At 42.0% G+C, this 13,529-nt stretch overlaps 1 protein-coding gene across 1 annotated transcript; it reads right to left on the reverse strand.

Moving 5' to 3' along the window:
• Positions 1–310: 310 nt before the first annotated feature.
• On the reverse strand, positions 311–7,681 carry LOC119015888. The gene is made up of 9 exons (XM_037091957.1): positions 7,623–7,681; positions 7,181–7,351; positions 6,604–6,681; positions 6,417–6,492; positions 5,946–6,205; positions 5,758–5,847; positions 5,468–5,538; positions 5,028–5,116; positions 311–4,656 (listed from the first exon to the last, which is right to left on the reverse strand). The coding sequence occupies exons 2-9, from the start codon at positions 7,184–7,186 to the stop codon at positions 4,640–4,642; spliced, it is 687 nt and encodes a 228-aa protein (XP_036947852.1). The 5' UTR covers positions 7,187–7,351; positions 7,623–7,681; the 3' UTR covers positions 311–4,639.
• Between the last annotated feature and the right edge of the window lie 5,848 nt (positions 7,682–13,529).

Here is a 13,529-nt window from a genome sequence, read left to right on the forward strand (position 1 = left end):
AATCTGTGTCAAAGCTAATGGACCAAACTATAGAACCATCCTCAGTGTTGTTCTGTAACTGGTTTGTACGGTGGACCTGAAGTGCAAAACACAGCGGCAAATCAGAAAACACAAACGCAAATCAGAAAACACAAATCAGAAAACACTAATCAGAAAACACAAATCAGAAAACACAAATCAGAAAACACAAATCAGAAAACACAAATCAAAAAACACAAATCAGAAAACGCAAATCAGAAAACACAAATCAAAAAACACAAATCAGAAAACGCAAATCCAAAAAAACACATGCAAATCAGAAAACGCGAATCAGAAAACACAAATGAGAAAACATAAGTGCAAATTAGAAAACACAAACACAAATCAGAAAACACAAATCAGAACACAAGTGCAAATCAAAAACACACACATGCAAATCAGAAAACACAGCGGTCAATGTATCTTTTGGTCGAAATTTAAGTGCGGCTGATTTGACCACGGAGCCTGATGGCAGGCTTGACCGCAGTTCCATGTCCATGTGTCACGGTAGATTACCCCGCCATAGCCCGTTTGTTCTACACAGCACCGTCCTGTAAATGACAACATCCGGTCTCAGAATATGAAAAAAAAACAGGCCTTTTCCCGTTCTGTTTTCTAGTGATTTTATTTTTTGTTATATGAAATAGAAAATGAAAATCGAATCATTTTCCAATTTTCACTCATCCCCTTTTGACCATGAAAAAGAAAAACCTTGTTGTATGTGTATTTCAATTTTACTTTTTGCATTTTAAAACGAAAATCAAATAACCACTAGTTTTTTGTTTTTAAACACCCGTTTCTGAAAGGAAATTTGAATGACCAAAAGATACCCGGACCCACAACGACATTAACCAAACAGGAAGAGGTAGGTACCCTTGGGTGACAGGAATCGTCGCTGATTGGACTGGTCCGTCCTTTGAACTGGAAGGACACGGTTTACATCTTTTCAAAATAAGAGCACTGCCAGTGACGGCTATTACAGTTTTTCTCAAACTCTAAAACACAATTTCTGAAACCGTGCTCCATCTTCTGAAAACATTCAACACAAAACCTCAGCTTCAAGCACTATTTAGAAAACCTCTGACTCCTCGTACATAATGAAACTTTCGCCTCAAAACAAATTTACCTGTGCTCAAAACCAAACACTGCACTGAAATCATAAACAAAGTCATCAAAATGATATACATATACATATATGTTGCCACCCTGATCATGTGCAGTAAACAACAGCTTCTCACAGAAGTCCTTGATGTACGTCACCACCAAAGGTATGAACAGCTCTGTTAGAAACTGTAGATTTGCTCCCCCTTCATATTAGTTGTCCGTGACAAGGAGACCAGCAATAGTGGTTCAAGCACCTCCCACTGTTCCTCCCACTTTATAAATAGAGGGCTGGATGAGGCCTCCCTCCTCTTTGTCTCCAAACTTTTACCAGGCTGAGTGTGTGCTGGTGCTCACCTGAGTTTACCATGTGTATTTGAAATCCCTCACTGTAAGTAGCACATTATCTGCTTCATTTGGATTATGAAGTTCTTTATTTGAAATATAAATTATATCCTAATTTACAAGTATTTAACATTATTTGGAGCTGGATGTCTAATTTGTTTGGGCAAATACTGTAATTTGTTCTCTTTTGTTGAGAACCATGGCAATCGACCAGGAAGAACTATAATGCCAACATTCACATAATTCTGGGAAATAAACAAGACGAACTGACTGCAACCTGTGTTTCCTGGTGGTTTGTGGCTCCAGTTAGAACCATTTTATATACAACAAGCTCCTTACTTGATATTGCCGATGTGTTTCGGGGCAACATGTACTGCTCAGGTATTTTATTTATCGGGGGCAACTCGCAGATGGAACTTTTGACGCACAGAAAGAACATGCACTTTTGACATATCAATGCACAACCCCAACGCATAAAAAAATGAATAAATCATCAGAGCCAGCCTCTCCATAACAAAAACATGTCTTACCGTCTTACCATTTTAACTTTTGCAAACAATCAAATTTAAAAAATGTAGGTAGATTTGTTTTATTTCAAACCATGCACGTTTTTAAGCATCTGAAGCAGACACTTCACCACAAAACAATGCAGACTGATGTAAAAGTTTGTGACTGTACACTGCAGGGCATGTGAGCGGAGCGTGTGAAATATAGTCGGAGCGCAGAGCGGGTTTTAATCCAAAGGCCAGAGCGATGGTTCCTTTTCGCTCCAGTTCCAAGACTGGCCACTAGATGGCAGTACAAGGCCATCCACTGGCTCAAACAGACAGAACACAGCACCCCAAAACAATCTACTGTTCTTTACAAACTGAAAAGGGTTTCAATCGACAGGCTCTCTCCAGCAACAGAGCCGCTGCATGTCAGTTTAGGCCACATCGGGCAGTGTGTCCCAGCCGTAATTCAGTGAAAAACGTCAGGAATTGCTCCCTCTTTTAAATTTGAGCGAGCGTGGAGCGATTTCACCGGAGCTGAATGACATTTTAGGTGAGCGGAGAGCACTCTTTGAGCGGAGCTGTCTGGTATAACTTTGAGTGATGGAGCGAAGCAGCGAACACCCACGAAAGCAGGGAGCAGAAATTCTCGCCGCTCAGCTGCGCTCACATGCTCTGGTACACTGTGTACTGATATAGAGACGCATATGTGGCATATAAATACTGATAAGATAAAATAAATACCAGTGTGAAGAAATTGGAAAGATTTGTCTGTAATTTAGATTAAGCTCATTATTGACACTTTAAAAGGGGGCGAGAGAAATGCAAATATTTTGCACAAATTCGATTGGCTGTAATTCTGCTCCCTGACCTCGCAGGAAAAAGGCACACCATACGGAGGTTATGTAAGGTTACATAAGGTTACGTAAGGTCCATCCTCCACTATGTGATTTCGGACCCAACAATTTCACTTTCAACAGATATAAATTTAAAAGATTAACCCAAATTGACTCCAAATGGCAAGAAAAATGCTCCTGAACACTTTCTGGCATAACAACTTTTGGCTCTGACACTCTGACACCAGAATCATGTCAAAGGCCGTAACCCTCTGCGATGTACCCTTGCAAAGTTACAGAGCATCCGCTCCCTTACAGAGCTAACGTAACATTAGCCCTCCTGTAAAACACCATGTTTGCCATTATCTCAACTTCTCACAGATTAAGATCAATCATATGGCATACACTTCCTCATAGCATGTAACTTAACTTTTAATTAGTACAAAGGAAAATAGACAACTTGAAAAGTGGCATTTTAAAAAAAGCAAAAAAACAAAAAAATGTAATGTAAACAAAATCAAAAACTCAACTGGGCCAGTGGGAGTGTTTGTACTATCCAGCCTCTGCTGGGTGTCAAGTGTGGATGGACAGTCAGATACAGTCTTAGTGCTGGAAACAGAGTCAGCCAGTCTCTCAGTCTCTCTCTCAATTCAACTGGCTTTATTGGCATGAGGTAACACTGTACATACTGCCAAAGCACTCGTTTGGAATTGCATGGCAATGGATCTCCACCATCTTTTTCTCTACTGAGTCTTTCACAATGAACTTGGTCACGACGGCTTTCCTCGTCTGTCCCGAAAGCCAGCAGCGGTTAATAAACTGCTCCTCAGTAGCAGGATTCCATGCAGGTCCATGAGGAAAACATGTGAGGTGGCTGTCAAGTTAAGCCCCACCCTCCTGCTTTGAGTGACAGAAGCATGATAGCAGGACTGTCTGCTGCAGTGCTCTGAAACTCCTGGATGACACGAGTCCTCTTGTTTTGACTCATGGTGCCATCCAAATGCATGAAAGTGAAACCATGCTCTCTCAGTGGAGTCTCCAGAATGGAGAGGAAGATTTCCACTAGATTTCCACTTCACTACTGACAGCACAAACTGGCAGGAGCCATGGACCATGGCAGTAAACTGGGTCAAGAAAGAACTGGTTGATTTTAATATGGATGCTGCGATGAGAGCTGAAGTAAAGCTGAAGGAAAAACTGGATCAAGTGGCAGAGGACAAAGCCCTGTTTACAAGGCACCAGCATTACAATGACACATTTAAAAGCTAAGCATCCAGAGGCCAATCCTGATACTTGGTGACTCAAATACTTCACGGCTACCAAAGTGCAATGACAGCAGAGTACAGGTCGACTCTTACCCGGGAGCACGATTGTGCCATGCCCTGCACATTTTGGAGAACACAAAGCAAACGGATCATGTCCTCAAAGTCACTCTTTCATTTGGAATCAATGACAAAAATGCCAGGGATGGAGAGCAGGTAAAACGGGAACTGGAGGCAATTTTTATCGTGGCCAAAGAAAGATTTCCAAAAGCCGAGGTAGTCATGCCTCTGATCTCCTTCTCAAAACATTTTCCAAACAAATACCAACAGGTGCTCTCTCATATTAACACACTGATTGAAAGCTTGCCACACCTTCCAAAATTACCAAAAGCAATGTTTCAAACCGTACATGACCGAGTACACTGGTCTCCATGAGCGGCAGAACACATGTTGTCTCACTGGAGAGACATGTTGCAATTTGAATTAGCCATGGTAAAATGTATTTTTTCTCCTTTGGACAGAGTTCTTCAGCTAATTCTACAGTTGTGCATTGGCTAGGCAGTATAGGCAAATGCTAGGGGCGCCGTCATCCACAGGGGGGCGCTGAAAACGGGGGGAGAAAATAATAAAAATAATTTAGAAAGTAAAAAATAGATATATTTTACCAGCGCCATTACTACAAGTAATTCGAAATATTATAAGATCACAGCAACATAGCATCTGTCACTCCAGAGTCTGAATTAGTTGTCTCGACAGTGACATTTTGAAAGCCTTGCATTTTAAAGCAATAAATTAAGGGTAGGTAATTGAAATCAATGTTCCTTTTTAAATGACTGGATCAAACATCTTGTAGCAAAATTTATTTTGGGGATGTTTGTTGTTGTAACTTTGTGAGTATTTATTAAATAATTTACAGTTAAAAAATGTCCTTTTTTCCAATTACACCACAACAGTAATTGTTCTGAATAAATAACCTGATGAAAAAGATGGTGGTAATCGTGGGACAGAAGGTCCTGGTAATTCTTTTTCCATAGCTGTTCCACTGCAGAGAGCACTGCCCATTCTTAGGACAGACAAAAAAACAGAATGGCAAAAGGAGACAGATCAATAGTGGTTATTATTTTTCACATATTTCTTCATGCATATAGGCTCCATCTTACATAGTCATCAAATCAGAACCCTAAGAAGTAGTAGCTCTGTTATGATTTCTACTGCAAATAGATGATGTTGCAGTCACACTCTGATGCAACTACTATAGCTGTCACAATACAGCACTTTGAGCACAAAACAGGAACAAGAGCATTCACAACACATAATCATACTCTAATTATGCGTGACAGTCTTTACATGTTCTTCACTTGACTCAGAACATGGACTTGAATTAAGTAAACCTGAATTAGTCAAAACCTCTTACCTGTCACCACATGTGCTTGTGTGAGATGGGAGGATACCAACTGGGTATGATACGAGACAGACTGGGCAAACCTAAAAGAAAATTTTAAAAAATAAATACTTTAATTTTTAGGAGAAATGTATTGTGGTTAATGAACCTCTCTCAGACATGTCACATCTCCTGGACACAGGAAATATAATTCTGACTTTAAAAAAATATTACAACTGTCTTCTACCTTGCTTCCCAGGGACAAAAAGAATAAGACTTTATTTCTCAATAGCAAAGTTACACTGGAGGACAACATCCATTACCTCTGAGGATTCCCCCATCCCTGTCGTAGGTGGAAAAGGCTGCGTAATAACTTGGCAATCTTCTACAAGAGGCGTCACAGGTTCACTCTCCTTAAAAGAAAAAAAGAGCTAGTGCTATAGACTTTGAAACAGTCATTGGCACAAGATGAAATGTTACATATTTATTTGTGAAATTATAGAAAACTTACAGTCACTTTGCCATTGCATCCCTCTACATGCAGCGGCAACCTCTGCAAAGGCATTTCACTGCCACATGAAATGCAGCATGACTGTGGCATCTTTGCGAACTCTGGCGAATCAAAAGGAAGCGCTTCGGTGGAAAGTTGCTCCTGTAGTGGAACAACAAACACTATGTCTTTGCCGTTGTTGGACACTGATTTGAGGAGCCTTGTGGAGTACCCCTCGTTGTCAGTAGGGATTATGGACAGCTTGCAACGTCTGCTCCCACCTATGTTTAAGATGTAAAGAGGAACAACACAAGGGTCCTTCAAAACATTGTAAAAATATACATGCATTAATATCAGGCAACTTTAGTACTGTCCTCTACCACTTTGTGTAATATGAATGGTATTTCAAAGCAGGATGTCACATAACACATCTCTGGGGCTCTGAATGTGAAAAAAAATTATAGCTATATTTTTGGTTGAGAAAAATGCTACCTGTAGATTTGAAGAACATCCATCCTTCTTTTAATAATTTTGGTTTTGGAAACTCCTCCTCAAGGAGAGCCACAATCTTTAAATCAAAGTGAGATATGATTAACTATTCAGCAGGTTATTAACATCAGTCATTGAACATTGTACAAAATTGTTTAATACATATTCATATACATATATGTATGATTACCTCACTGTGTGTACTAATAATCCTTTTCCCAAGGCCAGCATAAGCAAGTTCCAGCTCCCCTGGGCCCTCAGGCGGGAACTGGCTGCGTCCTGAAAGGACACAGATATGGAAATCAGTCCTTTTGACAATAATAGGTGGCAGGGCTAAGAACCGCCTTTTACCTCTCAGCTGATCTCCAAACATACTTGGGAATTGCCTGATGTGGGAATTACAAAAAAATGTGTGAGGAAAACCAGAGATGGTCTATTTATTCTAGAGCAATATTGATAAATAATGGAAATGTAGGAAAATGGCTTTAGTTGAAGGTTTTATATTTAACTCGTTTTCAAAGACTGTAGTTATTAATAACTAAATAGGAGTATAAAATACATTCATTCTGTTCGGTAATGTTATCGTTTGTATGGCAGCATAACAGGACACAGAGAAACGCAGACTATGGAAAAATGTCGTCAACCATAACATCAAATAATGATGTTTACATATAAACAGGCCTTAAACCACTGTTTTGATATTGTAATGTGAAATATAGGGATAGTTAATAAAACGCATGACCTTCTCATGGCCTGCCTCAGCCTACCATCATTATTGGGGACAGGTTGGGTGCTGTCTCCAGCCCTGACTGGTCCGCTGACTTGGCTCCCTGTCCTGTCGCTACCCTAACTTGGGATGCGCTTGAAGGCGCGGACAGTTCCCTCGCTAATAGCTGAACCAAAGCCCGTGCTGCTACCTCGGCTCGAGGCGTAAGACCCTGTCACACAGACACTTTACTTTCACTAATGGTAACGTTATAGTTCATACATCATAGAAGCAGAAACACCTAGTTAGCATGCGGAAACTTTACACATGAGCAAAGCTGGCTAACGCTAGCTTATGGAGTTACAAGCTTAAAACACAATTAAACCGACTAAGGTTTCAAATCATTCTCGAAGTAACTCAGCTCATGTTATAACTTAGCAAACCAATTCATTGGTTGCTTATGACAAGGAGGTTAGAAGCTAAATTAGTTATGTTTTACTCACACTTTATTCCACAGAATTGCCTCCTGACGCCATCTTGAAGCTGACCTCTGACCCCTCCGCAAAATGTGATGGGCGTAACCGTGGCTAAGCTAATGTGATTGGCTGAAAATGAGAACGACAGCTCATTGGCTGCGGACAGTTCCATCTGAAAAAGATGCATTCGTGCATTGGCTGAGACACAAATGTAGACAACTTGACACACATATACAGACACGTTTACGAATGAAAAACGATTTTTAAATGCAAGTGCAGCGGATTGTATATGAATGTAACAACATGTAAATATATAATTTAAATACATATATGTGGATTTATGTTACATTTATATTAATCATGATCAGGATCAGAAAAATATAAGTGAAACTTTTTTACATTTACATATATTGAAAACTTTTTGTGTGTGCATTGAAATATATTTGTGTGTAGAGAGTCATTTATATATAAATCACAAAACACACTGGTGAGTCTTTCGCTGTGCATTTATTATTTATGAGACTGATCTGAATCCATACAAACTCTTCAACCTGAAGGTTGACGATTTTAGGCCCTGTATATTCCACATGCATATTGAAAGGGATTTCATTGTATAAGACAGGTGACCGGAAGAAAAGCAAATAGTTGAAAACAGTTGAAAACAACTGGACTGTCAAGAGAGTCAAACACTGAATTGTATAAATGCAACATGACTGAACAATATCTAGTTAAAAGTATTTTTTCAAAGATATAAAATATCAATAGGCATTCTTTACCTTTTCAGAGGTTGTGTGTGTGTGTGTGTGTGTGAACACTAGTTCAGTTTTGTGCAGATATACTGAAGGAGTTGTTTAATCCCGTTCGTCCCTTCTCGGTCCACTCGTCTTTGGAGCGCCTCTGCATAGCTGCGTGGAGCTTGGTGTGACTCTGTCTGCTGAGTCAGGGCCTGTCTGCCTTTGCTGCTGGAAGTGATGGTATAGTGGTGGAGGTGGGGGTCTGTGGCGTGAGCCGGGTCTGGGTGGATGTCTGGGAGGTCTTTGGCTCCAGATGGGGTCCTGTTGGTACTGAGGTTCTGGCTACTCCTCTGGTTGGTGTGAGATGGAGGCTTTGACGGCCCAGTGCCACATCCTTCAGTGATTTGGTAAATATGCCCACTGCCTGCTTGTTTAAATGGTAGTGGTCAAGCAGGTGTTCAGGAGTTATGGCTGGATGATGTGCAACTTGCACATTAGGGAGCGAGGCACAGCCTCTGGTGATGTCTCTGCTCACCCTGTGGATGGTCCTGGGGTGAAAGTCTCTGCGGGGTAGCAGGGTAGAGATGGTGATGTGGGAGTTTGGAAATGATGACGCTGCTTCCTCTGCTACATTGGTGACCAGACTACCAACCTTTTCCTGCTCCTCATGCAGGTTGTTGGTGCCAGTGTGGATCAGAATATGGCCTGGTGTGTCAAATTCATGGTGGGAAAGGATTTGGAGTGCAGCCTCAGCTGTGGGGCACCAGACCTTTGATACTTTCATATTGGGGAAGAGCTTTTGTTCTTGGATGACTTTGCCGTTTGAGTCAATAAGAATAGCAACCTTGGTGTCTTTTTTCAGGGTGCTGGTCTGGCGTTGTGAGGTGCCAGATGGGGAGGGGGGCAGGGGGCTGGGGGTCTTTCCTCTGTTGCGTCTTCACTGAGTGGTGGGGGCTCAGTAGTTGGAAGGCTGGGGGGCATTTCTACAGTCTGTGTTCTGTGCTGTAGTTGTAGTTCCACCTGACGGCTGATAATTCCCTCGTCATGTCGTCTCTCATCTGCGCTATTTCTCTTCTCACGATGTCTTTTGTTTCTCTCAGCTCTGTGTTGAGGGCCTGTTTATCCTTCTGCAGGTTGGAGATCTGTTCCCTGAGTTCTTGTGTAGTAGTGTCCATCTGGTGCTTATTTTGGTTGAGTTGTTCCTGGAGGTCAGGGTGTGTTGTGGTGCTGGTGGGGAGTAGCTGTTCTCTCAGCTCGGTCAGCTCCACCTCTAGCAGAGCCAGTCTGTCTCTCAGGAGGCTGATGGTGTGCTGCTCTGGATGCTGCTTGTTTGGCTCAGGTATGGGGAAGCTTTGAGTACTGCTCTGGACCTGGCTGTCTGCTGATGTAGTGCGTATGGTGGTGGCAGAGCTCAGAGTGCTTCCTGTATCCTTTTTAGATGCTGCTATCTTCTTCAGAGTATGAAAGCTCTGCACAAACGAACCAAGGGCATCTTCATTGCCTTGCACCATGACTGTACCATTTTGGTAGAAGTTGATGGTCAATATCTTTCTCTCTTAGCACTTATCTTCATCCTCAAAGATCTGAATTTGTCTCCCCTTGCACATTCCTCTCTTGACGTAGAAGCTGTAGTGCTTTGATGTGGCTGTATGCCATGCAGTGATATGCTCAGTGTAAAACAGCAGATTGGTAGTAACATCAGTTTTATTAAAGTGGTCAGTATATAAAGTCTCTGGATATTATCTTTGAATTCTATGTTTGAACTTTATTCTACCATTTTCTGATTTTATATCTTAAGGGTACTCAAAAAACTGGAGGAGTAATGTGTACCTTACTGCTGCTGCTGTAGTTTCAGTGGCCATGTTGCTATGGCAACCAAACAACAACCAAGCCAATGATGCTAGCTAGGTAGCTAGCAAAAACACACACATAAAAAAGGCAGTTTCTTAGCTTGTAACTGATAAGCAAGTAAGCTTCTTGTCCTTTCTTGCTATCAGGTCAGTGCTATTTTCCCACCTGGTTCCTTGTGGGGAGCTGAGGCTCATAGAGCAGTTGGCAGTTGATTAGCTATCTAGCAGCATTTGTCAGTTGGCAACCAAACAACAACCAAGCCAATGATGCTAGCTAGTTAGCTAGGACCCTTTCTGATGGTTTTTGTGGGTTTTCTGGCCACTAGGACTCCTCTGACACGTGTGTTTATAGGCACAAGAACTTGGTCAACAAATGTGCTGGAGAGAGAATTTAGTTTTGCATCCAAAAAGTTAAACATCTGATTTTTTTTGCGGCCTTACACTGCACAGCCTTGCATGGAACCCTTCTGATGGTTTTTGTGACAACTTGGACCCCTTTGGCACACGTGTTTTTGGGAATGTGGACTCGGGCAACATATGTGCTGGAGAGAAAATTTAGTTTTGCGTCCAAAAAGTTAAAAATCAGATTTTTTGTGTCCTCAAGGCGGGTACACACTACAGGATGATCGGGCCGATTTTTGTCCCAATTTCCCCCTTATGATCAAAGCCAGCAAAGGCCTGATCATCTGATGATTGCAAAGGACATCGTGTCTGATTGTCCTGTGGTGCGGGGTGTGTTAAGAGTGATTTTGCCTGGTCAGATCCGCTCGGAAGGCGTCGGAGGGAGAGATCGTAAATAATGAACATGTTCAATATTTGCGACTTTAAATCCTGTAGTGTGTGGCGTGTGGATTTATAACTCACTAAGGTTCAAGTCGCTCCACTGTCACATCTCATCTCATATGTGTGTGGTGGAGTTCTGATGAGGCAGCGGCTTCTCTCTCTCTGTCTCTCACACACACACACACACACACACACACACACACACACACACACACACACACACACACACACTCACACACACTCACGGCTATGAGAGCCCTCTTCCCTCTCCACCAAGGGATGTTTTGTTGACTCCACAGCCAAGCAACACCTCTTGATCTGGTAAAATAGTCCTGGTTGCAAGGAAAAGAGTCACATGTCTTTCCTCTCCATCCATTACAACAGTGCAATGTTTGAGCTTGACGTTGGCTATTTGTTCACTCTTAGTGTATTACAGACTATTTTTACTTCCTGTACATAAATGGACCAGATGAACACGTTCAGATCAGGCTGTGATCCCTGCTTTATTTCTGTAAAACTGTAAAGTCCAGTAAAACATTTCAATTGAATAAAGAACGACATTTAGGATGATCCTCTTTTGCTATATTATAACCATTTTGTCTGACATAACACAAAATGTCTTTTACATTTAAGTTTGAAGAAGTAAGCTGAACACTTCATCAAACTCTGGGCAGAGAACGGCCACCTCTTCACAGGGGGGAAACATTCCGCCGTGGCTGGATGTAAGTACGGCAATAATACATAATAAACGATAAATAATGATGCACCCATTTGTCAGTCCTGATGTCACTGTTTGTAAATCTTTGCATCCGTGTTAATGTGATCTTGTGTTGAGAACAATTCTGGAAAAGACGAGCCTGCAGGGGAAGGTCGAGCCTCAGCAGGCCAGAAACAACTGGTAAAACTTGGGAAAAAAAGTCCCTCTTCAGACACGACCTGTGTGTTCATGTGTTCGTGCCTGAGTGTTAATGTCTCTCAAGTTCCTGTGGTATTGACCAAACATGTCAGCTTTTGTTCTTTAAAAAATAAAACTGGAGTTGAGTCATATTTCTGCTGGCATTACATTTTGTTTCATATACGCCATATGCTGATGTATTTAATGCTGAGTTAAATGAGTATGAGTAGTTGCTAAAGCTACTTTTTATTAACAGTAGTTTTACAAACTACATTTCTAAAAATATTTGTTTATGCCTGGACAAGATTACAAAGCAAGGCTTAATTGGAGAGTAAATTAATATTCAGACCTCAAATGAATGGCCAGCAGAATGCATCACATGAGTATAGATTACTTCTTAGGTCCCTGTAGATTTAAAAACCCTTTCCTGAGAGATTTTAGTTTAAACGATGAGGGACGAAAATCACGTTAAGGGTGTCTCTTTTGTGTATGCATTTGTGTTGTTGGGGTCTGGAAACACGTAAGCTTTGCCTATTCCAACCCCTTTTCAAACTCGTGCAGTACTGCGTACAGAATTCAATGGCTTGTGAATATTCAGTTTGAAATAATTCTTTCTGATTCTGAAAATATTCTTGTTCCATAGTACTGAGCTGGTGTTCACAGAGGTGCTGATGCATGCTTTTATCTCTTGCTGTTTAGACTATTGTAATGCTCTGCTCTCTGGCCTTCCCAAAAAGAGCATTTCGAACTTACAATCATTACAAAACTCAGCTGCACGAGTGCTGACGAGGACCAGAGGGCGGGAGCACATTACACCGGTTTTAAAGTCACTTCATTGGCTCCCTGTGCATTTCAGGATTGATTTTAAGGTTCTTTTACTAGTTTTTAAATGTCTTAACGGTCTCGGGCCTTCTTATTTATCTGACCTGCTTTTAGTCTATCAGCCCCCGCGGACCCTGAGGTCCTCCGGCACCGGCCCTTTAACCACCACAGGTCAGTTCAAAAAAGCACGGGGAGGCGGCTTTCAGTTGTTATGGGCCCCGACTGTGGAACAGCCTGCCAGAGAGCCTCAGGGTCGCAGAGACTGTAGAGGTTTTTAAAAAGAGGCTCAAGACCCACCTTTTTAACCAGGCTTTTAATTGAAATTTAAATTCTTTTTAATCCCTTTTATGCCGTGCTACTCAGAGCATGTTTTCGTCCTTCATGTTTTTACTCTCTGTGCTTTTTGCTTTATTCGACTGTTTTAGTCTGTCAGTTTTTAATCTCCAGTGTTTCCTCATGGGGGCCTGCCAGACTGGGAGTTGTCTCTGGTCTGGCCGCGGGGGGTGCTGTCCCATGGACAGCTCCGGCCTGGGTGACCAGAGGGCTCTGCACCTTGGTGTGGGGCCTCCTGTCTGCCCAGGTTGGGGTGGTCTCTGTATCTGTGCTCCCTGTGGCCCTGGACAGTGATCTCTCTCAGTGTGGTTGGCCCCCCAAAGGTAGCTTCCTCCACGTCTCAGGTCTCGCTGCCCAGCCATGTCTGTAGTGACAGCTAGTGTATGTGTGGGTGTGAGTGTGTGTGTCTGCGTGCATATGTGTGAGTGTGTGTATGTTTTTGTGTATGTCTCTGTGCACGTCTGAGGGGGTGGGAGGGTTGGGTTCCTCTAATGTTCTTCTCTTGATTTTGTTTGCT

This window comes from Acanthopagrus latus, unplaced genomic scaffold (genome assembly GCF_904848185.1).
Source record: "Acanthopagrus latus isolate v.2019 unplaced genomic scaffold, fAcaLat1.1, whole genome shotgun sequence".
NCBI classification, from domain to species: domain Eukaryota; kingdom Metazoa; phylum Chordata; class Actinopteri; order Spariformes; family Sparidae; genus Acanthopagrus; species Acanthopagrus latus.

Bases quoted from the DNA above. Each gene is read 5' to 3' on its own strand.
- LOC119015888 (XM_037091957.1), bottom strand. The intron at 6,206-6,416 runs GTAGCATTTTTC...TCTTAAACATAG, and splicing joins GATGTTCTTCAAATCTACAG to GTGGGAGCAGACGTTGCAAG. The intron at 5,539-5,757 runs GTAATGGATGTT...ATTTTCTTTTAG, and splicing joins GGATGGGGGAATCCTCAGAG to GTTTGCCCAGTCTGTCTCGT.